Source organism: Struthio camelus, chromosome 14, assembly GCF_040807025.1.
Source record: "Struthio camelus isolate bStrCam1 chromosome 14, bStrCam1.hap1, whole genome shotgun sequence".
NCBI classification, from domain to species: domain Eukaryota; kingdom Metazoa; phylum Chordata; class Aves; order Struthioniformes; family Struthionidae; genus Struthio; species Struthio camelus.
In genome coordinates this window covers 9,860,345-9,887,889 of record NC_090955.1, presented here as the reverse complement: position 1 = coordinate 9,887,889, position 27,545 = coordinate 9,860,345, and the positions used below count along the sequence as shown (strand labels likewise).

General features: G+C 50.4%; 1 protein-coding gene across 10 annotated transcripts in view; it reads right to left on the bottom strand.

Moving 5' to 3' along the window:
• MTMR14 (myotubularin related protein 14) overlaps positions 1-26,568 on the bottom strand; it is a 36,834-nt gene extending 10,266 nt beyond the window's left edge. For 2 of the 10 annotated variants that reach the window (XM_068907367.1, XM_068907366.1), the window contains exons 1-18: positions 24,500-26,568; positions 23,683-23,718; positions 23,442-23,587; positions 18,023-18,131; positions 16,895-16,970; positions 16,099-16,159; positions 15,433-15,555; positions 14,818-14,891; positions 12,072-12,142; positions 11,390-11,464; positions 8,840-8,906; positions 8,011-8,096; positions 7,517-7,593; positions 7,227-7,263; positions 5,639-5,709; positions 4,951-5,000; positions 4,588-4,726; positions 1,606-1,782 (exon numbers count right to left, since the gene is read on the bottom strand). In XM_068907367.1, coding sequence (XP_068763468.1) covers positions 1,606-1,782; positions 4,588-4,726; positions 4,951-5,000; positions 5,639-5,709; positions 7,227-7,263; positions 7,517-7,593; positions 8,011-8,096; positions 8,840-8,906; positions 11,390-11,464; positions 12,072-12,142; positions 14,818-14,891; positions 15,433-15,555; positions 16,099-16,159; positions 16,895-16,970; positions 18,023-18,131; positions 23,442-23,587; positions 23,683-23,718; positions 24,500-24,808 — 1,784 coding nt within the window. In that variant the 5' untranslated portion in view covers positions 24,809-26,568. Of the gene's footprint in view, positions 1-1,605; positions 1,783-4,587; positions 4,727-4,950; positions 5,001-5,638; positions 5,710-7,226; positions 7,264-7,516; positions 7,594-8,010; positions 8,097-8,839; positions 8,907-11,389; positions 11,465-12,071; positions 12,143-14,817; positions 14,892-15,432; positions 15,556-16,098; positions 16,160-16,894; positions 16,971-18,022; positions 18,132-19,022; positions 19,102-21,821; positions 21,914-23,441; positions 23,588-23,682; positions 23,858-24,494 lie in introns of those variants that run through there. The other 8 variants (XM_068907372.1, XM_068907373.1, XM_068907375.1 and 5 more) reach the window with 8 other exon arrangements.
• Between the last annotated feature and the right edge of the window lie 977 nt (positions 26,569-27,545).

Below are 27,545 nucleotides of genomic sequence, written 5' to 3'. Positions count from 1 at the left end.
AATGGCAGAAGACTGCAACTCCTTCTCAGAGGTTATTTTATTGGGTGCAAGGAAAGGCCGCCTCAAGGACAGTGGCCTGGAAGTAACATCATGGTTGCCTGCTGCCTCAAACCCTGGGAACCCAGGTTCCAAATACCTGGTATCAGGGGGCACTAATCACCTAAACCTTGAGAGATGCCACATCCAGCCAGAGGACAGGTAAGTGCTGGCTTTACCAGTGCTGAGCCCCTGGAACACAAGTCCCTGGGACTATGGGCTCCCCACTCTTTCCAGAGGCGCTTTTCTATCTGTTCTCTTTCTCCTCTTCGCTCTCGCAGAGCGGAGTCCGGCTGACGCATTATAAACAGCTTCTGCCACAGCACTGCTGCAAGCTCACTACCAGGCAGTTTATGCAGTCCAGCACTGAACACTCTGTTAGGTTTTGGGACAGCGTGAGACCACACACAGGGCTTACATTAGTGCCATTAATGTTCTGAACAAAAGCAGCCTCCAAGACAAGCTGCACTCTCTCAGTGTTTTGTTCTCTTCTTGGGAGACTCATTTCATCTTACAGAGAATACAGAGGTGAGCCCTAGCAACAACTCAAAAACATCTTTCCTCAGGGAGAACTGCTAACACCATTTCTGAAGACTGTCAGACAGTGATTTTTCTCTGGAATCAAGAAACTTGGTAAGAAAATCCTGTAAATTTTCCGTGATTTGTTTGTTTGTCACTTTATTTTGCACGTGATAAGAGAGCAATAATGTTTGGCCGGTGGCTGTTCTGATGCGAATCGCTAGAAAAAGACCGAACAGAAAACCTGCAGAGACCACACAAGTGTTTGGTGCTGTTAACAGCATCCTCTTATCCAAGAGTCCCTTAACCCCTGTCGGCCTAAACACATGGTGCTTGGCTCCACAGGCTCTGCTCTTTCTTCCCCTAGCCCAGCTTGTTGCTTCGCTTTGCCCTATCGCAGCACCAGATTTTGGAAGGGTGCCAGCATCTCCTTTGTTATGGCATGAGATTAGGCCAAGGTCCAGGCTCCTCATTTCCCGGCTGCATAGTGGGAATGCACAGCCTCCCAGCCGAAATCCTTTGTGCTGTCGCAACGCTCTCAGCCTGCTCCCAGCAGATTCTACCTTTGCTTGCCACAGGCACCTGGAGTTTTTCACCCTGCAGTGTCAGGAAGGTTAGCAGATGGAAAGGGAGACAGGAATAGATGCAGAGCGGGGTCTGCTTGGCTTGAGATGCTTTGCCTCCCACACGGCACTTAACCATTTCATATCCCTGTGGATGCATTTGACAGAGACAGCGCTGCACGACCCAAGCACGCAGGACGCAGAGATGCCAGACCTCAGAGTTGAGGCACACACTGAGGACAAGCAGAACCAACACCAGGCTGTTCTCAGCACAGTTCCTCTCTCCTCTAAATGAGCTGAGGCAGGAATTTCTGTGTTTGATGTCCAGCACTCCCCACGAGGTCAGGCTAGAGAGGAACAGGCCTCCTGGCCTCAAGTTTTACAAAACCATGTGCTCCAGGCTCCTGAGAGCTACAAAAATGCAGTCAGCTCTCCCTTTGCCAGACACTTGTTTTGCTGAGAAATGCTCTACTCCATCCCATCTCACCTGGATTTGGGCACCTCCAGTGGGCTGCTTCCAATCCTCAGGAAGTTATCAGAGTGGGTTGACGAGGAGGAGCTGGAGGACTTCACTTCGACCATCCCTGGGGAAAGCAGCCTGTCTTCAGGCTGCTGTGCCCGGCTCCAGAGCACAGCTTGTGGTGATGAGGCACAGCTCTTCCTCCTGTGGGATGGATGACCTGGGTGAGAAAGCTGACTTTCCCATATGTTCCAACCAGGAAGCCTTTCCACATCAGACCAGATTTTACCCCAGCAGCTACAAAGCTCTTGTGCCTAATGAACCCGCTTTTCTCCCTCCCTGGGAACCATGAGTCACGGGTAACTGCTCGATGGTGGTACACTGAGCTCAACCCAACTTAGCCCATTCTTTTGTAGATCACTGTCCACATGACCTGGAAATTGGAGACAGGAGAATGCATCGGCCCACACACATACAGCGATTTCTTTGTTTAGTCTAGCAGTAAAATGCCTCAAGCAAAGGGCCTCTCAGCAGGGAAAGACCATTTCAATCTACTCTAAACTCTACAGATTATACCAGCAAGCAGCTCAGCCCAGGTGGGCATTCTTGTGCCCTGATGAGGGTGTCAGGGACACAACATCAGTGGTTTTCCCCCTTTTAGCGATTCCCTTCAGGCACCACTGATCATCTTTCTGACTACGTGCTCATGACAATTACCCCAGATGCAGCTGCATTTCAGTCTTCTCCCTCTCTGTGAGCTGACAGTCCAGAACTGCCCTGGCCTCTTTTCTAGCCAGCACATTCAGACCAACATACAATTCACCATCCGTTGCTACATCTGGTCTTTGCTCATAGTATCCCCCTGCTACATCCTGAACAACAAGTACCCACATTTGGGACTTATTCATGTCACTGCTGTTCCATGTTCAGAGGGGTTCTCTTTCTTATATTAGTACTTTTTCTGGAGAAGTCCCAGGAATTTTTCCCCTGCCAAAACCACAGCGAGTTAGACAAAGATCTCCCTGTGTACACCAGTAAACAGGGACACCTAGACAAATATAAACCCAAGGAAAAAAAGACAATGTTCTTCCTGGAATCTGAAAGGGCACCTTGCCTTTGATCAAGATCTTAAGCACTGTCAGCAAGGACAGCTCAAGACAGGCTCCTTGTACAGTGGGAAGCACCATATCCTCCCTCCTTCCCTTCCTGAAGTACGTCCACCCTCAAACATCACACCACAGCCTCTCTCACACATTATTCATCTCATGTTATCATAGCTGCCAACATCTCCAAGCACAGCTTGCAGAGACAAGCTTATACAGCTAAAATACAAATGCCTCTCCAGGCAAGGAGACCTTGACTCACCTGTTTTCAGGACAACACAATAAAACATCTCCTCTTTTCTTCCCACCTGACAGCATGCACAGCTTAGCTCACTGACAGTCATGGTTGTAGCAAACCCTTCCTGTTCTCCAGACTACACAGCCACAACAGCCTGCAGCAAGACGTCCATGCCCAGTCCCCTCATTAAGTTCTCACAGAAAGGCTTACAACTTTCCCCTCCTCATGCTCATAGCGTGGGCCCAAACCATCACCCTGGTAGCTGGAGCAAACCCCAAAATAACCTGATGTCTCCAACAGGAATGAAAGCAAGTAGAGTTACAAAACATGCCATCCAATCAAGCCCTGGCACATACAAGTACAGCAGATATCTCCCAGCATGCTCCAGCCACTTCCCATCTTGTAAAGATCATACATAGCTTCTGTGCTGCAGGATCTAATCTGTGAGTCCTGAGCACTCCAGAGCATGGTTCGGATCAGGCTTAATGCTTCTCGTTTCTGACCCTGCAGGCAGGCAAGTGGAAAGCTGTTCTCTATTTGCTCTAGTCACTCGCCTGCTTGGATAAGGTAGCTTCTGTGTGTCAGGAGGACTCTGCATTGGTCACTCGGCAAATGCAGCTTGGGGCTCCTCACCTTTGTTTTGTGATTTTGCAGGAAGATCCTCGGTCTGTTCTTCAGTGTTTTATAAATTGAATCATAATGTGCTTTAGGAAAGCTGCTGCCACTAGCATGGCTGCAGGCTCCTCAGTCCCAGAGGATTTCCAGCTGCCTCCAGCACAACCCAGATTTAATTTAAAATAATTGCAATACAAAATAGCATCCTCACATGTACTAAGGGAAAGGAGTGAAAAATTAAACTGAGAGGGGCAACCCTGGAGAAGGGCTCTGAAATCCCCAAACACAGAACCAGAAACTCCGAAGGCAAGCGGAGCACCTGTCCCAGAGCAGCAGAATCACCTGAGACATCTTCCCCAGTCCAGCTCTCAGGCAGCCACCCAGATCCCCAGGCGAGTCCTATAGGACCCTTTAATAACAGGAAGCCCTGAGAATTTCATGTTCTCTCCCAGAACCATCTCTAGGCAACATTCCAGACAGCAACTTGGTTCCAGCTCACACACCATGTGTTGTTAGAGGCACTTAAGTCTAGAGGGGATTCCTGGTCACCCACTCTACCTCCCATTAGTGCAGACAGCCCCCCTGTAGAACCTCTTCCATAAACCAATTAAGCTTCATTACAGACCAACTAAGCTTTTTGCCTCCACTTTTCCCAGGTGAGGCTGCTGGGAAGTGTCATTCTCCCATTGTTTAGCACCCTCTTCTACACTTAATCCAGAAGCAATTTCACTGCGTTCAATAGCGAAGCTGGTAATAAAACAAAACCCACACCACCAACAAAAACTTGCTCCATCAGATCCGGGGACAAACGTCAGGAACCTCCCCACAGAAGCCTGATAGTCATTAACACAGAGGAGTCTCCAATTCCTGGTGCACAAGTTCTGTAGCACAAGCTGCAGTAAGATCTCTGACAGACAAATTCCTCCCTCCACTGTAGGGAGCTCATGGCTCAGAGAGCAGGCCCAGAGGGCTGGGAGTTCAGAGGCATCTTTTCTCCTGTGGTCAGAGCCCGCCCCTTTTGTTCTGCGGTCCACTGAGTGACTATCTCCTCACCATGCTGCCTGAGCCTGTGCTCCTGCTGGCATCAGCTCCACTGCTTCATAGGTGAAGCTCCCAGCTGCTCCAGGGGAACTTTCCAGCCCCAGGGAGAAGTCACTACTCAGGCTCGTGGTGCTGCCTCGATCTCTCTGCTCTAGAAAAAAAAGAAACAGAACGACCTGAAGACCAGCTCGGATTCACAGATTCTTCCTCTCCCTTTGAGCCTTACACTTTCCATTTGCCCTGGAGCATCACTCTTGCAAGGCCCCAAGGGAAGCACTGCCCATTTGTAGTCATCTTGATGCTGGGAACCCAAGCCCCCAAGCGATCAACCATTACCAGCACCCAGAGGGGCTGACGCTCAGCAGCTACACTCACGGAGCATGCAGATCTCTTCCAGGGTGAAGCCAGGTGGCAAACTCTTCCTTCTGGGGAAGGAAAGACAAGGTCACCTCGGCCATGTTGCAGCACTGCGTGGAGTCTGGCCAGAGCCAGATCTCTGTAGCACACACCAAATCAGACGAGGGGCAAATCCACTGTGCAGGGGCAGAGGAGAGGGGATGGGGCCTATGTGCAGCATCTGACTCTCCTAACAGTCCCAGCCTACACACCCTGCACTTTGAGAGGGTGGCAACAAGCTGCAGGCAGTTGTGCACTTAATCAGTGACAAGCCTCCCTCCAGAGTGGGTTTTTTTTATGCCCTTCCTGAAATAAGAAGGGTTAATGTTTAGCAGTCTGTTAAAAGAGCCACCACCCCACTCCCCGCTGCAGTGCCTGATGGACCTTGCTGTGCAGCCCGCTTGAGCCAGAGCACGCATCTCTGGGTTCATCCGTGCTTAAGCAGCCACGGACAGTCATTAAGCAGAGAGCACATTTCAGCCTGGACAATTTTTCAGAGCACAGCGATGCACCTCACAAGCCTCGGCCCCATTTTGCAGCCTTCAGAGCGCAGAACAAATTAAAGAAAACTGGGCCAGGACACCAGGGCTTCCATCTCCCCAAAGGAACAGCACTAACGAGCTCCCTGGCTCTGTAGCCCATGCAGCAGCAGGCACAGGCTCCTTACCTCTGCGACTTCACAGCAGAGAACTCCTCAGAGGTGATGTGCTTCAGAAAATTGAAGCAGAAAAAGAAAATCTGAGCAAAGGGAGAGAGAAGAGCGGTTCAGGAATGAACCCGAGGCTCCATGCAACCTCTTATCTTGGCGGGGAGATGTTGGCAGGAAGAAGATAGCAAGCTACCAGACTCCAATGTGCCATGGGCTGCCCCTGTCCTATCCTGGGCCTTGTCTTGCATGTAAAACAGACCCTGTTCCCCAGCATAGGGAGGCCCAGAAAGGAGGGCGCATAATAAGTCTCTTTATCAATGCCTTACACACATGCCACGAGCGCACAGCAGGCACTATGCCATCAACACAGACTGGAAAAGGGATGGGCCCCCAGCAGCTGCTTAGACATCCAGGCAAGCAGTAAACTTGCCGGGCTTTTAGCCCAGGACCGGCTGGGCTAAAACAGCTGCATGCTCCACCTTGGCACCACAGCACTATCACACCTGGAAACATGCGGTTACCTGCAGCGTCTGTGGTCCCAGGCTTGTGCCCTGCCACGCACCCACCTGCTCTGCAGCACTCGCCCCGTTTGTGCCTCTGCCACCCCACCTACCTCGACAGGGCAGAGCCTCTCTGCTCCTGCCGCAGGCACCAGCCAGTGCTGCAGCCAGCTAAACACCCCCACTCCCGCTCCAGCTACTGATGTCTCCCTTGGCTGAGCAAGCACCAGATCCAAGCAGAGCCGCCAGGCACGAGCCAGTAGAGCTCTGGGAAGGGAATGAATGAGGGGAAAGATATTAAGAGGGGGTCTTGAGCCCTCAAAGGATGGAAAACAGGCCAGGGTCCCAACTCTGCTTTCTGCAAGGAACGCAGTGCTGTTCAGAGGCAGGGACTCACTAGTGAGATCAGAGTCTGAGGAACACCAGATTAGCAATAGGGATAGACACGCTCCCCACCTGTGGGACCCTATCCAAAAATGATATTGCAGCATACTGCAGTCGTTGTCAGAGCAATCACTTGCTGTTAAGCAGTGAAAGATTTGAACACAATTAGTCCCATCAATCTTAACTGCCTCCCAGACGCATCTGTGCACCCACAGATACACACAGATATAACCTCACAGACACACACCGAAACCAGTGTAAGCTGCTCCATGAACCTGTGATGACATGCAAGCCACGTGCAGCTGCAGCATCCAGGCTGGAGGGCTGGCGCTCAGGACAAGCACACAAGACTGTGCAGCCTTATTTCCAAGCTCCCAGGAGTAAGAGACCTGAAGCATCCCTTCTCACTGCTAAGCTGAATAGAGAGTCCCAGCTCCCTTTCATCAGGTTCCTAAACATTAAGGGCACAGCAGGGCAATCAGCATGGACCGACTCTCACCAATTAGACTGTAGCCTGAGATAAAAGGCATTCCCACACCTTATGCATCAGGAAGCAACAGGGGCAAGGCTCCCACCTCATGTTTCCAGCACCTGAACAATCCTTTCAGAGCCCGGTCAGATCGGTGGTATTATCAGGAAGCAAACAGTGATGCTGCTAACTTAAACAAGTACCCAGGGAACAGAAAGCTGTGTTCAGCCACTGCCCCAGATCGGATACTCACCTCTTCTCCTTTACTGAGTCGATCGACTAACATGTGCCTGGAAAGAGAGCAAGGGAGGGAGGTCACATGCTGGAAGCCAGAATCAGCAGAAGAGAACAAGCTGTCAAGAGCAGCCAGATGCCCAAGCCTCCAGGTAGAAAGTGCACCAGCTCCTCCTTGTCACAGCTCAACAACTCAGTGGGAGCCCCAACATTCACCCTCGGTGGTGAGCACGCACTGAAGATGACCCCCTGAAGGCTTCACCCCTACTGTGCAGAGTTACGTATGCCAGTAAACCCTGGTGTGCATACCCAAAAAGAAACCAGTCATAGGCCACTGTCAGGTAGAGAATCTCAGACGGCTCCAGGGACACATGGATCAGTCCATCCTGCAAAGTAAATGAGAGGCAGCCTTCAGGCAGCAGCCCTGGACGTAAGGACTTGGAGTTCATCATCTACTGGAAGTTGCCATGATGAATCAAGATGCCCAGCTTGCTCTGCCCTGCCTCCAAGTGGGGGTCAGACACCTCCTGGTTACAGCACATGGCATTCCAGACACTGAGCAGTCTGCAGTACAGAGAATCCCTTAAGCAGAGCTGCAAGTAACCTGCTCTACCCCACTGCAATACTGTGCCTGATGGCAGGACAGCATGTTGGGCTCCACATCAGAGCCTACCCCAAACCCTCTCTGAAGCCACCATGGTCAAAAGTAACAGTAATAGCTCCACCACCACCTTCTGGTGACACGGTCACTCCCTCTCCCAGCTATCATCCCTAGAAGCAGAGCACGTCAGCTAGGTACTCACAGCCCATAAGGAGAGGCGTAATAGAGAGATGAAGAGAGGAGTTCGATCCCAGCCAGATATACAGTGTACCAGGAGCCCGCTATCATCTGTTCCAGGTGGGAGCAGGAAGGAGAAGAAAACAAAAGGACTTGTTACAAGAGCGATGCCCGTTCTTTATGGCAAATCTGTAGCGATAAGCCATTCTCCATCCCCACAGCCTGTCTATGCTGCAGAAGCAGAGCTCAGTCACCAAGCCAGAACACTTTGCCTTGGAGGTGGCAACCAACAACTTGTTCAGAATGTCCTGCGTTGTCAACAGCCCCAGCTGATGTGTTGTCCTAGTTCTGACAGCTGCTCAGGACACAAAGTCACTAGTTATGAGCATCATTTTGCTTCCCATAACATACAGTTGCCCAGTTGCAACCCACTACCACCATCTATACCCGTATCAGAGAGAAACCTGCTCCAACTTAACATTTACTTTCAGCCTCACCAAGAAGGCAGAAGGGTCCAGACATCAGCTCTGAGAAAAGCAAATCTCCCTTTCCCACTTATACACACTTGCGCAGAGGCACACAAAGGGCACCACTCCCGCGCTCTCCAGAAAACTTGCAGGGTGTTCCAACACAGTAACTGCAGGAAAGTCTGCTGTTGGGCTGTGCTGCCAAAGTCGGCCACAGCTCTCTCTCTCCAACAGGGCTCGTATAATATCACAACGTTCAGAGGGAACAGGATGTCAGCTTAGGGCTATACCCTTACTTGAAGGAGTTGGGGTGGCTGTGATGAAAGGATGGAAGGAGCTCTTAACTAGGCACCTAATGAGACCCTGGGAGCAAGGAACTTGCCTTACCATCACTATTGATGATAGAGATCAGCAGCTTCAGGTAGTTCTGTGTCTGTTGCACGAGGTCCCAGCTCTATGTGGAAAGAAAAATGACGACAATAAGGGTCTGCCCACAGAAAAGGCTGCTCTGTAGTTCAGAGCCTGCCACATTCTTGGCCTCCCTATCCAGAACAGCAACTAAGCACAAATAACCCCATGGCCATTGCTCAGCATGGCTGACTTTCCCCTGGGTGCTCTAATCACTCCCCCATCCTCTGCAGCAGGCTCTCTAGGACAAGAGGCCAGGCACAAAAAAATAAAGCCATTTCTACTGCCTGGGCCAGCTGGCAGTCAGAACACCAAGCGCCTGCCCCTTTGGCTAGGAGGTAGGGCACAGAACCTATTTGCCTGCCACCCCATAGCTCCAAGCAGACCATGCTCGGAGAGACTAAACTGAGCTGGCGAACACCTGCGGAGCACTGACCTAGTTCTGCAGCCCCCTGCCTGCGCACACTTTACCAAATGGCTCAGCAGCCACAAGCAGCACGATGGGGTGAGCAGGTTAGCAGCCTGTCCCCACAGCTGGAGCACTTTGCCCAAAACTCTTTGACTGGCCCAGGTAAATAGCCCCAGCAGGCTGCCTGCAGAGGGCTGACCCACTTCTGGCACCTCCAGACGGGTACTAGACTTCTGCAGTAAAGCTCAAGCAGTAGTAGCACAGAAGGGGTCTGAATTCAGGGACCTCCAGTGCTACAAGACAGGCAGCTGTTTCACCTGCCTGGAAAAAACATCAGAAGAACCTCAAGTGTGCTGTACTCGACTACTACATCACAAAAAGATGGGGGGAATTTTGAGAACCTAGTCAGAGCCAGAACTAAGCCAACGGAAATAGGATAGCACTGGTGAGGACAAGGCAAGGAGAGGGCCAAATGTTTCATCATGACAGTTATTGGGATGAATCATTTTTGACCCCAAAAAGCAAAAAAGCTTGTTGTGCATGTCTACCTGCACCTTCGACTGCTGTCAGACAAAGAACGTATCGCTCTGCCCTGAAGCCTGCAGAGCAACAGAAGACTAGGGAAATGGGAGACACGTCGAGCTTAGGGGCAGAAAAACACATCCTTCCAAAGTCTTGCCCACTTCAACCCAACCTTGTGTTTATGACAAAAGGAATCATTTGATCATCCAGTTTGATCTCTCTATACCACAGACCAAAACGTTCTCTTCAGTTGCCCCATACACAGCCTAAAGCTTGAACCTGGCAACAGCCTTGTCCAGAGAAGCATCTGATCTGGGGGTGAAAGCTCACTGCTCCTTTGACAGCCTGTTCCAACAGATCAGTCTCAAAAATAACATGCAAAACTGCTGTTCTTATTTGAATGTCTGATTTCAGCTTGCAGATACTGTTTCCTATGCAATTTCCTTCCCTAGATTGGAGAGTGCTTTAGAACTAACATTTTCTCCCTGTGAAGGTACTTAAATGCTAATTAAGTCAACTCTCTGTCACCTTTGTGATTAGCTAAACGGCCCGAGAACTTCAGCTTTGAGTCAAGCACCTTCTCCAGTCCTCAGATCATTTCTGCATTTATTTCTTGCATCCTCTTCAAATTTTTAACATCCTTTTAAAGTATGTCTTTTTAAAACACCGGCTGCTCAACGTTTTAGTGAACAAGTTTCTAGTCAAAGCAAGCTGTGGTCCCATTAGTTATAGTAGTTACTAGTAGTGCTTCAATACTGCAAGCTATTTTTCCACCATTCTGCTTATGCCGGCATTTTAACATTATTTTCCTCACTGACTGAGAAATGGACCCAGCATGGGGAGGCCCTCCTAGTTGCACAGTGCTTCCAGCTAATAGAGCACAGGAGCGTGGCACACTCCACCACAGCAGTCAACCATTGCAAAACCTGGGAAGACCAGGCACGGGACACTGGTGGGTCCACTGATGTGTGAAAAGGGGCATACTAATCAGTGCTGTGGTATAAGGTGATGCTCTCAGGTGGGAACAGACAAAGGTGAACCTCAAAGCTCAGGCAGAGCTCACTCATAATTTGTGATGCTGTCACAGTAATAAACAATGGAGATATACTAACTACAGCCAATTGTGATTTACTACTTTCCTATCAGAGAAGAGGCTTCTGGCGTACCCATTACAGAAGGTGCCTAGCTACTTGGCTACTATTCACACGAGGAAAAGCTGATATTTCTCAAGCCTCTCTTCACAGCCAAGGAAGTCTGTCCTCTGAAGGCATGTGCCTAGCTAAGATTGTTGTGAATTGGTAGTACTTCTTACCATTTCCTGGAACGGGGAATGTTTCTTACCTTTGTTAGCAATTTATCTCCCTAACGGATTGCCAGGTGTATGCAAGCTACAGAAGTAGATCTGTTACAGCCACTGCCTCTGGGCACATCACCCTCATGAACCTTCTGCGTAGAGGATTAGCACTGCTATTCTGAACAACTCAGTCTGCAGCCTCACTCCCAATGGGTGGGCGTGAAGTGAGCCAGAATACCCCAATGGCAACAAGCTGAACTTCAAATCTTTAATGATCCTTTCAGAGAGACACCTGTTTCCTCACCTGGTACTCGCTCCAATCAATATTCAGAGACTGGGTCAGAAAGCCTGGGATACTTAATGGAGCATCTACATAATCCTGCAAAAAACAGACAGAACCGGTCAGAGAAAAGGCATGAGTTAGAGGCAAACGGTTCTAGAGAACAAAACAACAACTGCCAAATGGTGCATCCAGAAGAAAATGTCTCAAGGTATCTTTGGATGCAAACACCAGTAGTAGTAAGAATCAACTCCCACTCTTAGAGGAAGGATGACTCGCGGACAAGACAAGCTTTTCACTGTTAAGAGCACAGAAAGCTAGGGACAAGGCATTTTAGTTTCCAAATTCCTATTGGGTGGTTCCTGCTCACTCAACCATCTCCTCCAGCAGAAGGGCGGACATAAAGACAAAACTGAGATCAGAGGCTATCAATGAAACATCATCAGTACTCAAAAACAGGAGCAACTCATGCCTCCCCATGAGAGAGCAAGCATTCTGGAGCTAGCAATAATGAATCATTTATTTTACAAATGACTTTTACAATGAATGAGTCACTTAGTACACTGACTATTTGTTTCGTCCTGCTGATTTCCTCCTTGTGATTAGGAATAAGCACGCAACATATACACCATCATTCAAGAACTGTTTGAGACAAGACTTAAGCACAGTAAAGCCCACAGCTTCCCATTTTGTAATACCCATGTACCTGTTTCCAGTTAAATATGAGACCTTCAGCTGTATAATCCCGATCTTTGTACTCCTTAAAAAATTCACAGCCTGCAAGGAAAGAGGTAATGAACAACTGTTGAGCTAAGTGATACCTAACAACTGAACTGCCCTACGGGATCAAAAGTGCTGCCAGCCCCGAGCCCCAAAGCACCAAGCCAATCAAAACTGTTGCCTGTGGGAAGTGAAGAGCAGTAATCAGTACAGTCAGCAGCATGGTCTCTCTGCAGCAACAACCCACAGCACTCAGCAGTGAGCACACTCACACAGCAAAGGGTAAACTCCAAAAGCACAGTACATCTGGAGTTTGACAGATTTCACATCTTCCCAAACAACAGATTTCACGGAATGACCTGTGCTCTCCAGGGCCACTGAGTTCTGCACAGATCTGGGGCATCAGCTTGGCATCCTGATTAGGGAAGGAGCTAGCAAAGGGAGATGTTGGCAGAGCACTGGGGAAAGTCAACTTCCACAGGGCATCTGCTGCAGGTAACGAAAGGGCTCTGTCAGAGGAGGCTGTGGTTTCTCTCATATTAAGTCTCCTCTTTCAAACATCAGAATTGCCCTTTCTAAAGGAAGCAGGTACATAGCTTCCAAGGTAGCCTCCGAATGCATCTTAAGTAAGCCTGGGGAGATTTACTAGACACTACTAGAGGAGGTGAGCCACTGTAGCCACCCCCTCGATGCACACACATATGCTCACTCTGTTAAGGTGGAGAAGCAAAACTCCGGATGAAACTTTAGCTACTGTCTGACTTGCTTACCTTCATACTCTTAATACTGCCAAGCAGCTTTAAAAAAATACAAGCATAAGAAATGCTTCTCCTTCCCCTGAACTTTGTAACTGGGGTTTTCCCCCAAGCCCATTCCTCCTGAAGTTTCTGTCCTTCGGGTCCTGTGTTCTTTCTAGAACAACTACTTGAAGTCTCTGCTGCAAACTGCAGCCACTTAGTCACAGCCGAACAGCACCATTAGCACTGCAGCTGCCTGGGGGCTACATGAAGCACCTCTCCCAAGGTACTGTGCATGTCACAGAAGCTCCTGAGTGCCCACATTATCAAGACACCTCTGCACCAAGCACTGCTTACACGCCCAAAGATTCCTACCCTGTAAGTCACAAGCAACTCAAATGGGGAAAAATCCTTGTGTAAGGACAAGACTACCTCTCAAGAACACACAACCAGAAAGCACTCTCTTGGTTAAGATTTAACTCCAAACAAAAACAGATTTAGAGCAAAGAACGAAGGATTACGGCAGTAAGCTTTGGAACCTACAAAGGCCAACCACCAGTCAGACGGAAAAGAGGACTTCTGCACTGGAGAGCAGCAAAACATCTAGAGACACCTCATTTTAACCCAAGCCTTTCACCCTAAACAGTCGGCCTGGACGCTGTCTCGCTTGCGACAGACAGCAAGATCTCAGAATAACTTCAGCTATAAATTACAGAACGGAAATTCTTGCAACGTAAACCTGTAAACATCAGTAAGAACATACCACTGCATGTGGCCAGTTGCTAGAGGGGTTGCTGAGCCTGACACGCGTACACCTGGATTTAATGGAATGATAGTATTCTCCTCTGGGGCAGCACTGCTGAAATCACGCAACATCTGCAGGAAGGGTGTTCAGTTTTATAAAGGTCATCATTAGCATGGCAAGAAAAACCTCCTAAAAGGCAGCTTTACCTAAGCTTTACAAAAGCCACATAAGCAGAGACAGAGACTTACCTACACTGTCTCCCAGGGTCTCAGCTTGCTAAGACAAACAGCAGCAGTTTATACCCGCGGCACTTGCTACAGAAACCTGTAATGATCTTATTTCTATCTCTCTGCTATCTGCACAGTAAACTTAATAGAAATCTTAATGCAGTTTTGCTGAATTGTCACTAATTTCTGTAAAAAGAAATGCATCTTTAAGATGTTTGAGGGCCATAACTAGTAACTGAGGAGAAGTTTGGGTTTAGAGTATCCATAACAGCTTTGTGGTTTTTTTTCTTCCCCTCTCCCTCTCTTTGTGTGCAAGGCGGGGGGGGGGGGGGGGGAGGAGAAGGTCCTTTCTTTGCAGACAGATCTCAAACGCAGCAGTCTCACATCCAATCATATTACCAAGCCTGACATCAGCAGCCAACTAGCAATATTCAGCTCATCTTTAAAAGTGCAGCAAGTGACCCAGCGATGGTTGCTAGGAGCAAGGACTAATATAACCAGGGAGATGGACTGGAGTGGTTTGTTTCTCAGTCATACATTGCAGGCTCAGGTCCTCAGTTCTGCGTAGCACTGGGTATGTATTACAGAGGTTCTCTCTACAAGCACTGGGACTGAGAAACACTCTTGAGAAGTGGGGCTCTATGTAACTTGGATCAAATTATATATTTTGCATCAAGTAGTAGCTTGGAGTTGCAGGAATGGGAAAGGCCAAAATACTTTGGTGGTTACTGAGGGATCTCGTCTTAACTCCAGCTCCTTCTCCGAGACTTTTTCCTCTGCGCTAGAATTCATCAGAACTGCTGAGAACTGCCATCTCAAAGAGTGCTTAACGCTGAATCACACTGCCAGAGGCTCCAGCTCCACTGTACTATTCTCAGTTTAAAAGAGCTTTCCCCTCCAGAGGGAGCATAGGAAACATTTAGGAAGCCGCAGTCATTTCACCACACATACAGGTAGTTCCCAGTCCCCAGAAATGGATTGTCACCTGTCCCTTGGGAGTCCCTCTGGATATCAGTCCTATACCTGGATATGGGATGGAGAGAAGTGTGAAATCAGCATAACGTTGAGCTTTGTCCACCTTCTCAGAAGACGTCACGCTGCGTAAGACAAGAGGAGAACAGCAGATATTTAGAGTATTTTTCCACAAAGACACTGGCATCCCAAAAGCCACCTGTAGCATCTCCTCGCCCGATGATTTGACTCGGCAGTGAGCAGGGGCAGAACTTGAGCAACACATCCAAATCCTGATGGATAGGTATGGGGCAAAAACGCTTAAGTTTTTCTCTGAGAGGAACACTAGAGAAAGCATCCCTATCCACTTCCATTCACAAATGGATAGCTCCTTTACTCTCCCCTTTCTGAAATGGGGATTCCCACATCACCTAAAGCTCTACAGAGAAAACCTATTCCGATTACAAAGACAACACAGCAAAGCAGATATCTTCCTCATTGCTACAGCTTTCTTTGGCCCCTTTCTTTGGGGCTCTCTTTACAGCACGGACTAGCTGATGAGCCTTCTGCAGGACATTTCCAGGGGCTGCTCCCAGGATGCTGGGTACTGGCCCAATAACCATCCACAAGGGAGGGCTACTAGCTGCAATTCAAAGCCTGCAGAAAAACAAATGAACCCAGACTCACTTCAAGCCAAACTTCACCTTCTTGTTTTCCACCATCAGATCACAGATATATCGGACAGACAGGTATCGAAGCAGCTTGATGTCATGCCCTCTGACCTTGTCAAACAGCTGGGAGTCTGCATTTCTGCAACACGGCACAAGGTAAAACCAGATCAGCACGGAACACTGACCCCGTCAGTCTGACTGCCTGTGTGATACAGCCGCGGCTCCCCCTGAACCACTTCCAGCCATAAGCCCCGAAGTACAAGCCTTGTTCCCACAGCTCAGAGTCACACTCTGCAATGAACTGATATTGCGGACTTAGGGCTTAGGGTCCCCTCCCCCCATATATCTCACTCTGTTCTACAGCAACAAACACAGTAAATACTTCTGCATAATTCAGAGGCCTCTTTAACAGCCTGACATCTTCCAACCTCTGATCCTTCCCCTGGCAGTAGATTAGCAGGCTTCAGTCACACTGGGTTTAGCCAGCCTTTAGCATCAGCATGTTCAAGCACACGATGAAAGGCTCTTTTTCAAAAGCAAGGAAAGTAAGATTCCAAGCTCAATGCTGATTTCAAGCCAGCACCAAAAGCCCAGCTTGTGGAGGAAGGAGCAGCAGTCAGTGTCTGCGCCAGTCAGCTTTGGTCCAAACTCCCTTTTCCCCAACCAAGTGATGCACACAAACCTAAGTGCAGAGTCTTCCTCTGAAATGTCTTCTGCATCCGCCCAAGCATCATCAGAACCCCCTGCAAGGCAAGCATTAAGAACTGAAACTTGTATAAACCAATTCAATCCCCATGCCTTGCAAACATGCATGTCCCCAAAATAACAGTTTCGGGCTCTCCCTCCCCATGTAACCGCTCTTGACTGCCCTCCATATTTCTTCTCTCTACAGAGCCTGTTTTCTAATGCAGCCCAGCCTTCCCTTCCAAAGGACATGAGCTTAGGTAGTCTAGGCAGGTCAGTGCCAGGAGCGACAGCTGGAAGGGCACCCCTGATGGTGCTGCACAGTTCTTCGTCAAGTTTCAGATCCCACACTCCAGACACCCAACACTCCCCTGAAGAAACTTCCCCAGAGTTTCCTATATCTCACTATTAGCTGCATTTGTTTCACAATGACCAACCAAGGAATAGCAAGTTCTTCTCCTTTTTCTTCCCACCCTCAATTTTGAGGGTCAATACCCCAAATCCAACAGGCTGCCTTACTTGCCTACCCGCTTCTCATAATTCACTTTTCAGTCTCAAGTTCTTTTGCTTCTTCTCCTTGCATTATGAGGCACAGCACTCTGTCTTGCAGCGTGGTGTTCAGAAACAGACACCGGATTTCACAGTCTGTCCTATTATTCAGGGCCTGATATAAGCAGGTCCATAATTGAGCTCTGCACCTGCTCTCTTAGGAAAGCCTGGTCTCCTGTCTCACTCACTGTCCCAGCCCTTACCAGCCTAACCAGGTGGCCTGTAACAGATGGCTCCTCACTTACCTGAGAAGATATAGTTGTAGCCAGTACGCCCATAGAGCTCTCCCCAGCCAGCTAGAGTTGCCGATCTGCAAATATGCTGGAAGAAGATTTTGTTATTAACCACACGTGCTCCAAAATTCTTTTCCTTATCAGGCCTATGTCCCATTTGCTGTCACGATACATAGATTTGGCTGGTACCTACAGCGACTGCCTCTCAGCAGTCTTCCCTGCAACCCAGCCTGACCTGCATTAAGTTCTCCAAACACATCAACCTCCCAAAAGCCTCAATAGGTAGCTAGTTTTTAAAAATCACATTTTCATCTCCAGTTCTCCAATTCACTAACACATTCAACTCCTGATAAATTAGCAACATTCATGCTCTGTTAATACCCTGCTTGAGCCTTATCCTTCACATTCCTGGTGGTAAGATTATGGATGGTCGCATCCAATGCCACACCAGACAGGTCACTCCTGCATATACGGGTCAGCAGGTTCAGCCCATGACAGCTCCGGCCAAGCCAGATTAAAATTGCCACAGGTATGATTTTGCTATTGCAATGTTTCTGAATTGAATTAAGAAAATGGAATTAAACTACATAAATTTTGAATGAGACTACTCCTACAGGGCTTCAATGCAGCTTGAGCAATCCACATAAAAATTAATCTAATTCCACTTTCTTGTAGATCCCCTTGCAGACAAGCCCACACATTCATAAGACCATTTATGCAATCTTTCTTCCCCAGGGAACATACAAGGGAAACTTCTCTTTAGAGACAGAAGTTATTCAAAGAGAGCTTGCTGCTGGAAAGGATAAGGGGGCAGGAAGGGACAACAGTTGTCTTTCCCCTCTCAAAGGCCAGTTTTCTTTGGTCCTTCAGAAGGAACACCGAGACGCAGAAAATGTTAGCTCTTTGGTGCAATGCTCATGACACGGTGGGGAAAAACAGTCTGAAGCCCCCACAGATGATTTATGCAGCCTGCACAGCAAACGCTACCTACTACTGCAGACTTCCTGCCTGCCTGCACCTAAGACTAGATTTTGCAGCATTAGGAAAGGTAACAACCCACTGAAGACATGCCTGCACAGTTCAAATGGCAGGGAGAAAGGTCATTTTCTAAGTTAAGACAGGTAACTCATGAAGCTTTACCTTTCCCTTGTATAGAATGACTGGGCAAACAAATCGTCCTCTACACCTCGCCATCTTACTTCGGTTGATAAGGTCCTGCAGTTTGCCAACCTGCACAGTGCTCTCAAACCTATTGGACAGAGATTCAGTTCAGTACACAGCGCATCTTCCCGCATCTCTTTTAATGAAGTGGCTACAGACACCCTGGGCTGTAATCCCCATCCCTTTTGCTTAGAAGCCAGCTCTGGAGTTAGCAAGCAAGATGACACAAAAATTGCTTCCACTGCTATCCAACATATACGGACACTTTTCTGTCTCCTTTTCTTTATTTCGAGAGACCAGCTGCGCAGTCTGTGGCGGCAAGCATCTTCAGGAGCAACAGCGGGCTGGCAACATGAGTACTGTCAGTGCCTGGCAGAACGGTCTGCTACAGACTAGCATGTGGAGTACTAGTGAACGACTACCACAGTGAGCCAGCGTCTACAAAAATGCATGTTCTGTTTTGCCTCCCCACCACCTTTTCTTCAAAAAGCAGCTCAGCACTGCTGACTATCAGAATGAATTTTACAGGCAACAATAAATAAAACAGAATCAAAGCTTAAACAGTCAATGACCCTTAATTTTGGTCACTTGAACATGTCCAGTGCTGGGTAATTAGACAACTGTCCGTACACTTGCTAGTGGGTTGAGCAGGGTAGTTAGATTAACGTCAGCTGCATCTACGCAGCTGAAGTTTTGTTTGGTTCTCTGGTTAAAACAGAACAGAAACGCCCTCTGGGCTGCAGACACATTTTGAAAGTAACTTAAAATTTGTCTAAAGTACCAGTCTAAATTTGTTAGGAATCCAAATCTACGTCTGAACTACCCAGACCTTCAGGAGGTACCGTCAACATAGGGGAGGACTGGAGTTTCCACAAGGAATTGGACAAGCATCCAGACTGGCATAGTAGAAATCAGATGAAGTTCAGTGATATAAAAACGTGTGATTACGCGCTTCGATTCACAACAATTTCTAGTTAACCTTTTCCTGCAGTGAAGCTTAGTAGAAGAGCCTAGATGAACTGATGGATCGCTGGATGCCCATAAGTTGCCAACACAATCTGAAAAAAGGGACAAACAAGATCCTGGGAAACTCTGCAGTGAAACAGAGGAGTATCAGCATTACTGTGCTGAGTACAGGATCTCAGCTGAGACAAAGCATCTGATTCTAGTGACCTACATCCAGGAGACACACACGTGCTTGAAGAGGCATAGCAAGATCGCTAGGATGGTCAGGGGACAGTCATGTGTTGCAAGAGAAACTATCGCAGCTTGCTTGGCTGAGCAAACGAAGAGGAAGCAAGGAGACAACAACACATGCATTAGGGTGAAGGACAGAACTTAGCAACAGGGAGGGAAAAGAGCTCACAGGATAATGCTGGCCTAAGAACAAACGGATACCTTTAGGCTGGAAATGAAAAGAAAGTTTCTAAGCCTCAGAGCAGTGAGTCTAGAGCAACCTACCGCAGCAGGCATTCTGGGAAGGATTAAGAAATAAACTATTTTTAACATGGAAATTGATCCATTTATGGAAGAGATTATATGAGAGGATGCTGGTGAAAGCAGGGAGAAAGCAACCAGGACCTTCAAATCCTACTTTTTTTTTTTTTTTAAATAAAGAAATACATTTCCAGAATTCACAGCTGATGCTTAGCTTTTTCATGTGTCTCCCTACACACAACTATTTTGACTGTCCAGCTCCAAAAGAGCTTTGATATATACTAGCATTTAAAGAATCAGAACCCAAGAAGCTCATCTTCTTCAGATGTTTGGGACACAAGGATGCGAAGTGCAAAGACAGGGAAAACGCTAACCTACTATGCTTTACAGAAGCGTACATAAGATTATGTGCAAGCCACGGAAGCACGCACCCAATCAACACAACCCAAACTCTGCTCAGCGCTGTCACTGCAAACAGAGCCAGAAGCTCTGCTCAGCAATCTGTTTCTCTACTAGCACACCCTCCTCAAGAGAGCATCTGACTAACACACACCTCAGGAACAGCCTGTGAGCAGCTCCAGAAGAGTCTGCTTCATATGTTACACCTAATACCAAACTATTTTAAACCTTTGGGAGATTCTGATGTACAGATTTGGTTTTGGGGTTGTTTTTAAATGAATGTGCAAGATTAAGAGACACATCTTGCACACCAGCTGTCTCTAATGTTTCCTTTATGATGGAAAATATTTGTCAGGCGGGGGGGGAAGATGATAAAAACTTGAATATAGTGTTACTAGAATAGCTCTGTGGCACTGCTTCTACATCCAGAAAATGGGATACAGCAAAACTCAAACCTCTAGAAGATCAGAAATAATATGAAAAGCAGCTCTCCTGGGAGCGGAGGCTAGCCAACACGTTTCACCTCTCAGCACACTAACTGCATTGCCAGGAGAGGCACCACAGCATGGAGGAATGAATCGGACTGCGACAGGGGGTGAGACGGGACTCCAGTGCCCCACTGGGGTCACAGCGGATGAACACCCTCCTGTGCCTGTTCAACGGAAAATGTGCGCACGCACCCACGAGACCCACTCTGCTCCCCTTCACAGCTGCATTGCAAACGGGACACTCGGATCCCCTTGTCCTAAGAATCATCGTCAATAAATCTAGAGATGAACATGATCCAAATTTTCAGTGATGTGTAAATAATTGTAGAGAGACTACTATAGTGAGGGGAAAAACTGCTCTGAAGAACAGGCGCAATGCTCTTAGAGGGACAAGTGTTTAAATGTAGCGTAGGTAGGAGTAAGTTCCACTGAAAAAAGTTTCAAAAATGAGAGTACGCTTCAAGAGCGGCGTGACAGAACCTCATTACGACCGTTTGGGGCAGGGGGAGAAAGAGGAGGAAGGAATGACGTATATCTTATTTATTGAATTTTCAGGCATTTTTGTTTTTCCAAAGTTTGTTTTCCAGAAGATAACACTGCACAACCATTCCTCTGTGTTAATCCCCTCCCCTAAACCTGAATTTCTCTTTTCAAATGCGAGGAAAAATTTCCTGTAGGAGCAAGCAATCATTTTGTTAACCGTAGACTTTATACAGGCTTGAAGCAGAGAGGCTTCTCTTTGGTTAGCCATAATAGTATTGGAACTTAAGTGTTCCTCTCACATCCTACATACGTTTTCAGGTTATTATGTGCAACTGTAATTACATGTTTGGAGTACAGACACATAACAGAATCAGCAAGAGAAACAAAGACACGGCCTGTGCCTGAGAGGTAGACGTTATTAAGTGCTGTGACAGTAACTCTAAGACAGCAAGTAAAGAATTGAGCACATCCCTCCTTTTCCATTCCCTGCAGCATCCACTCACTCGGTTTATGGGGACATTAGTTTCCTGAGCAGTCTGCACATGGAAGAGGCTCCTGGCTGTCAGGTACCCTCCGCTGCTTTCTCCAGTTTGTCACGAGCAGCCCCTAACAAGAGGGCACGCGCTGCCCTGGCTGCTATCCAAAAACACACACCAACCTCTTCCCACACTTTCACTGCTTTGCGTGCCTGCCCGGGTTTCAGAGTACTGTTAGCAAAGTTTGATGAACCCTTAAGCAACATCCTTTCTTCCCCCAGCTGCGCAGCCACGGAACAAACAGAACCAGGAAACTCATCTGGGTTAAAAATAACTATTCTTTGCTAGTTCCCCACACAGCTTCAGAAACAGCTGTACCAGCAGAACTGACGGAGCAGGGCAGAGTTAGCATAAGCTAGAATTGCTTCCAAAAAAAAAAAATGTTTGGTATTCTCAGAGGTGTGAAGTGTCTTGCACACTTCAAGGAGATCTTACCAGCTGAATAAGAACATTACAAAGATGAAAGGCAGCCAAAGACATTAGGTCCTAGAGGGAGTGTCCCATTCACTGGAAGAGGTTCTTGCGTTCTGTAACACAAGAAGTGCAATGTTCTCTACATTGTTAAGACTTGCTTGTATTTCACAATTATTCCATAGAGTACAATGCTGCAACTAAAAACTGGATTCACGTAAAAGTGACTTGGCAGCTTTTACAGAGATTGTCACCCAGAAAATGGGGAGGAGGGGGGAAATGAGGGAGAATCTGTTTCCATGACTCTCTAGGCCAGCAAATCCAGACTTGAAAAGAATCGGTATTTAAAACATTTATTTCTGTTGCCAGCTTGCAAAAGTCTCAGAAGAAAATGGGACACTGAATATAATTATTCTTGTTCTGAATATACTATCCATCAGAGAAATTAAGTACCCCTTGCCCTTGCAAGGATGGGAAAAGCAGAAGCATTTGCTTTTGCCTCCCTAAAGATACTCTTAGTTACCTTTACAGCTTCAGACTTCAGTTTCTCTCCTTTCTAAGGATTTTGATCTTTTCTAATCTTTAAGTAGAATTTCTCCCACCTGTCCATCAACTGTCACTGTTGCCTAAAGACCTCTCCTTCTACAGCATCTGGACAACATGTGCAACGGGTGGCTTGCCATCAGGCAAGGCAGCTGGAGACATGCCACCACCGTGACAGGAATACAGTTACTACCACACCCTGGAGTATGCTACTCTTGTTATGATCACAGTTAAGTCTGGAGAATTGCATTACGTTTTGTTGGAAGTGAGAACATAAAAGGCTGTTACAGCCATAGGGAGCAGACAAAACCCAGCCAGAAGCGAGATCACTGCAGCTCTGAGCGTGTGGGTCAAAGTCCGGAAATGCACTGACATCCACTAACACAAAACAGCAATCAAGCATTTCCCATTAAGTCACTAAACCTAAACCCCTCCTGATCCATCTACTATAGTGGGAGGAGGTTACTTCTGCTGAGATTGTCTTGGCCTGTTCTGTCCCTGCTCGGGGTGCAAGGTGGACTGGAGCACCCTGAGATACTTCCCAGACCCAACTTTCTCTTATCGTAGGCTCTCTCACACGATCACAGGCACCCTGCGAAGACAGTGAGAGCATCCCACAGCCCAGCACCCAGCCACGTGCTCTTCATGTCTCTAGGAAAGCTAAAGCACAGTAGTCGTTAAGCATCAACGCTGCACTTGCATCTACTCAAGCACAGCACCCAGCCGAGCTGGAGCTGCACTGCAGCACCCCATTTCCTTCAGGCTCCCCAAGTTACAAGTTTTAACTTATGACTTTGTGCACAAGGAAGCTCAGGAGACTTTGGCAGTAAAGAGCCAGGAGAGGAGAAGAATCCCGAGGGGGGTCGGCAGCGAAGCGCAGCCCTGACACCGCTCGCAAACACGGGACACGCCGGAGCGCGCAGCCCCAGGACCGGCCGGTGATGTACCGGGATGAAACCAGACTTCCCGGGGAGCCCCAAGGCGGCGGGGACTCCCGGGGGCGGGGGGGGGGCGAAGCTGCCGGTGCCAAGCGCGGAGCCGCGCGGCGGGCCGGGCCGGGAGCCGGGCCGGGAGCCGGGCCGGGCCCGGGAGGTGCCTTACGGGTCGCGGGCGGCGCCGGCGTCGCGCTCCAGGAGGACGATGTGGCGCGGGTAGTGGGCGCAGGCCTCGCCGTGCGCGTTGGGGATCACGCTGTACCGGTAGTCGCGGCCGAAGAGCTCCAGGCAACGCCGCTCGATCCGCTCCACCTGCGCAAGGGCCACGGAGTCACCGTCAGCGCCCCCCGCCGCCGCCGCCCTTGGCCCGGCCCGGCCCGGCCCGGCCCCCCGGGCCCGGCCCTCACCTTGGCGCCGCCGCCGCCGCAGTCCTTGGCGCGGTACTGCGCGCGGGAGAACTCCAGCAGCAGCTCGGCCAGCGCCCGGTCCCCGCAGCCCGCCGGGGGGCAGCCGCGGGCCGCCGCCGCCGCCGCCGCCATCGCCGCCCCGCTCAGCGCCACCGGCCCATGGCGCCGCCCCGCCCCGCCCCGCCGCCGCTTCCGGCGCCGCGCCAGCCCCGCCCCGCCCGCGCCGCCAATCGCCTGCCGCCCTCCCGCCCCCAGGGCCCGCCCCTTCCGGGCGCGCTGCGACGTCATCGCGAGGCGACCGGACGCTGCCGGGACGTCGCGCTGTGCTCCGAGGGGCCCGCTCAACCGGGGTCCCGATACCCCCCCCCGGGGCCCCCGTCCTCCCCCCGGGGCCCCGATACCCCCCTCGGGGCCCCCATCCTCCCCCCGGGGCCCCGATACCCCCCGGGGCTCCCATATCCCTAGAGCCCCGATACACCTCCCCCGGGGCCCCGATACCCCCCGGGGCCCCGATACCCCCCGGGGCTCCCATACCTCCAGAGCCCCGATACACCTCCCCCGGGGCCCCAATACCCCCCGGGGCCCCGATACCCCCCGGGGCTCCCATACCCCCAGAGCCCCGATACACCTCCCCCGGGGCCCCAATACCCCCCGGGGCCCCGAAACCCCCTGGGGCTCCCATACCCTTCCCGGGGCCCCGATACCTCCCAGGGCTCCGATACCCCCCATCGGGGCCCCAATACCCCCCGGGGCCCCGATACCCCCCCGGGGCCTGGCCCCAGACCCTGGGCCTGCCACCATCCTCCACCGACCCCACCGGGGGCTGCCGGCCCGGCCCGGCCCTTCGGAGGCTCTGCGGAGGTTGCCCGTTGTCTGGTGTTGACCTCGCTGCCGTGTCTCGTCCCCGTGATCCCGGCTGCACCCAGGAGCGTCCAAAATCCGGAAATCCGCCTCCGCCTTCACAGCGTTTTGTTGTCGTGAGGCGGCAGCGGCGGCCTGTCGCGCGGGGTGGCCGCTGCCGGCCTCCTCGGGCCCTTGTCACATCGCATCGCGGCTCTTCCATGCCAGCGCAGGTCTGACGGGTGCAGCTGTTTCCTCTCCGGCTCGGGAGAGCTTGCCGAAACATGCTCGTTCAGGTGCCTCCAGCAGCAGTCTGGCCTGCGCAGAGCCTGAAGGCAGCAAGCAGGAGGCCAGTGAGCCGTTCCCTCTGGGCTTGTCGTGCCTCAGCAGGCTGGAGCACAAGGGAGCGGGTCCGTGTGCCGCAACAAAGTGGGAAAGGCTTCCCCTGCTCTACGTGTGAATAAAGAGATCTTTAGGTGCCAAAGTGTTTTCTGTAAATCACATGCAACAGGATAAATGGAACCAGAGTGGACAAACTTGGGCCAGTAAAACTGCAACCAGAGCAGAAACATGCTGGAGATAAGGAATTGTAGATTAAGCAAGAGCCTCCCTCTATTGACAATAATAAGAACAAAGTAAAAGGAAGCGATTCAGAAAGTAGTTTTATTTCTGATAATAGCAAGGCTTTATGCATAAGGTGAATGATGAGTTTCCATTTAACGTAGTGAAAGGGAGTTACCTATGAAACTGCTGCATGGATAACTGGGGAGTTTGCATTTTGTTTAAAAACAAGAGAAGGTTTTAAGCTGAGGAAGCAAAATAAGGAACTTGGAGCAGCTTGTGACTGATCTAGCAAGGAGGAAATAATCTTGTGGTGCTGAGGACATAAGTAAGAAAGCAACTGGAATTTAAAGCAAGCCCCAAAAAGATCCTTGGGGGATCCATGACAAAGCGATTCCAATTTGCGAGGCAATAAAAGGCTTTTGGCGCACCCTGAAGCCTCCGGCTAGTGAGAAGCACTGTGACACTGCCTGAGCAACAGCCCAAAACATGGCCCGGAGAGCGGCCTGCTGCAGCAACACCCAGAAGCGTCACAGTCCAGCAAGAGGAACGCAGCCTGGCGCCAACGCTGCGCTGTCAGTACAGGCCTGGGCGCTGCCGAAGCACAGCACGCACCCTTCCAGGGAGAGGCTGTTCCCACGAACACTGGAGCTGCAAAATGCAACACGTTGTAACAATATGGAGAGCATTAAAACTTTGCATAAATTGCATTTAAGGCTGCAGAAAATTTGTGACAGGCTGCAAATAGTTCTGCTTAGAGAAACAGTTGCTGGGCTGAAGCTAAACAATAAAAAACATGAAAATGTGAAAAGCATTGCAGAAAGAGTACTCCTGGGAGAGGAGTTAGCACAGGCAGGTGTCGGCAGACAACAGTGAATTGGAGCTGTCATAGCAGCTGCGGAAAGGGCACATCCACGGCTGGTGGAGAGCAGCACGGACACTTGTGCTTAGCCTTGTTGTCCCAAGCAGCGATCTGAAAATGGGACTGCGCAGAAATGCCCAAAGGGTGCAGGATGCTGCACTTAATTAAGAATCCAGAAACAGAGGTGTATATTAAAGAAGCCCATCTCAAACATGTGACTGCAAACACAAAACCAGCCACAGTGAAACCTCCACGGTGTGCTTTAGCACAGGTTTTTACAGCACTCGCTGCACGCTTGAGAGCAGTAACTTACATGTTCTGGATGGTAGTGAAGACAGTGCCAACACCTTCGCATAGGCACAGAGCCAGCAAATGCTTGTAGCAGATGGGGGTTAATAGAAACCACTGGTTACCACTGCCAGAGGCACATGGCAAACAGCTCCTTTTCTCTTGCAGGGGAATACAGATTTTTTTCATCTGCGAATGTCTGGTTTGCAAATCAGCTACAAACCTTGAAGAGACCTGGAGGCCAATGAAGCCTCTGGAGCATTTCACAAAAGCTCAGTACAATAGCCGCAGCTAAATACTGTGCATTTTAATTGGATTTAATAGAAAAATAGTCCAAGACTGTCTGGTCTCTGCTGGTGTTTTGGTGCCAATGGGAAGCTGCAGGGGAGGGGTTGGATCTGGCAGGGTTTCCTAAAGGGCCAAAGCACAGCCTCTGGCCAGCGAGCAGCTCCCTCTCAGCGGGGTGACCTGCCCTCAGAGCCCACTGCTCCGGCCTACAGCCTGCGAGCCCTGACCTTGCACGCTCGGGTCCCCAGGCCCCCGCAATGTGGGGACACACAAGACATGCCGGATTGGGCCCCTGCTGCAGCCGACAGCAGCCGACAGCAATTACCACGGCACGTGTTACACAGAACAAAAAATGAAAATACTGCTCCGCAGCAGGAGAGAGGCCTCTGCTGCCTGCAGCTCCGAGGCGGGCCGTGGGCGGCCGCCAAGCGGGGAAGCCCTCTGGCCGCAGCCCCGCTTGCTGCGCGCTCTCTCCCCGGGAGGAAGGTGCCGGAGGGCTGCAGGGCCGGGCAGAGCGATGCTGCGGGGCAGCCCTGCTCCGGGGCCCGGGCAGCGGGAGGCGGCGGTGCGGCCGGGCTCAGCAAGCGCCGCCGGGCCAGGGAGAGCCGCCGCCGCGGCCAACCCGACCTCAGCCCCCCTCCGGAGCGCCGAGCCGCTACGAGCGGCTCCGAGCCGCCAGGGAGCGAGGCAAGCGCTGCCGAGCCCCTCTCCGAAGGGAGCCGAGCGCCGCCGAACGGGTCCGGAGGGAGCCGAGCGCCGCCGAGCCGCTCCGGAGGGAGCCGAGCGCTGCCGAGCCCCTCTCCGAAGGGAGCCGAGCGCCGCCGAGCCCCTCCGGAGGGAGCCGAGCGCTGCCGAACGGGTCCGGAGGGAGCCGAGCGCCGCCGAACCCCTCCGGAGGGAGCCGAGCGCCGCCGAGCCCCTCCGGAGGGAGCCGAGCGCCGCCGAACCCCTCCGGAGGGAGCCGAGCGCCGCCGAACCCGCTCCGGAGGGAGCCGAGCGCCGCCGAGCCCTTCCCGCAGCGCGC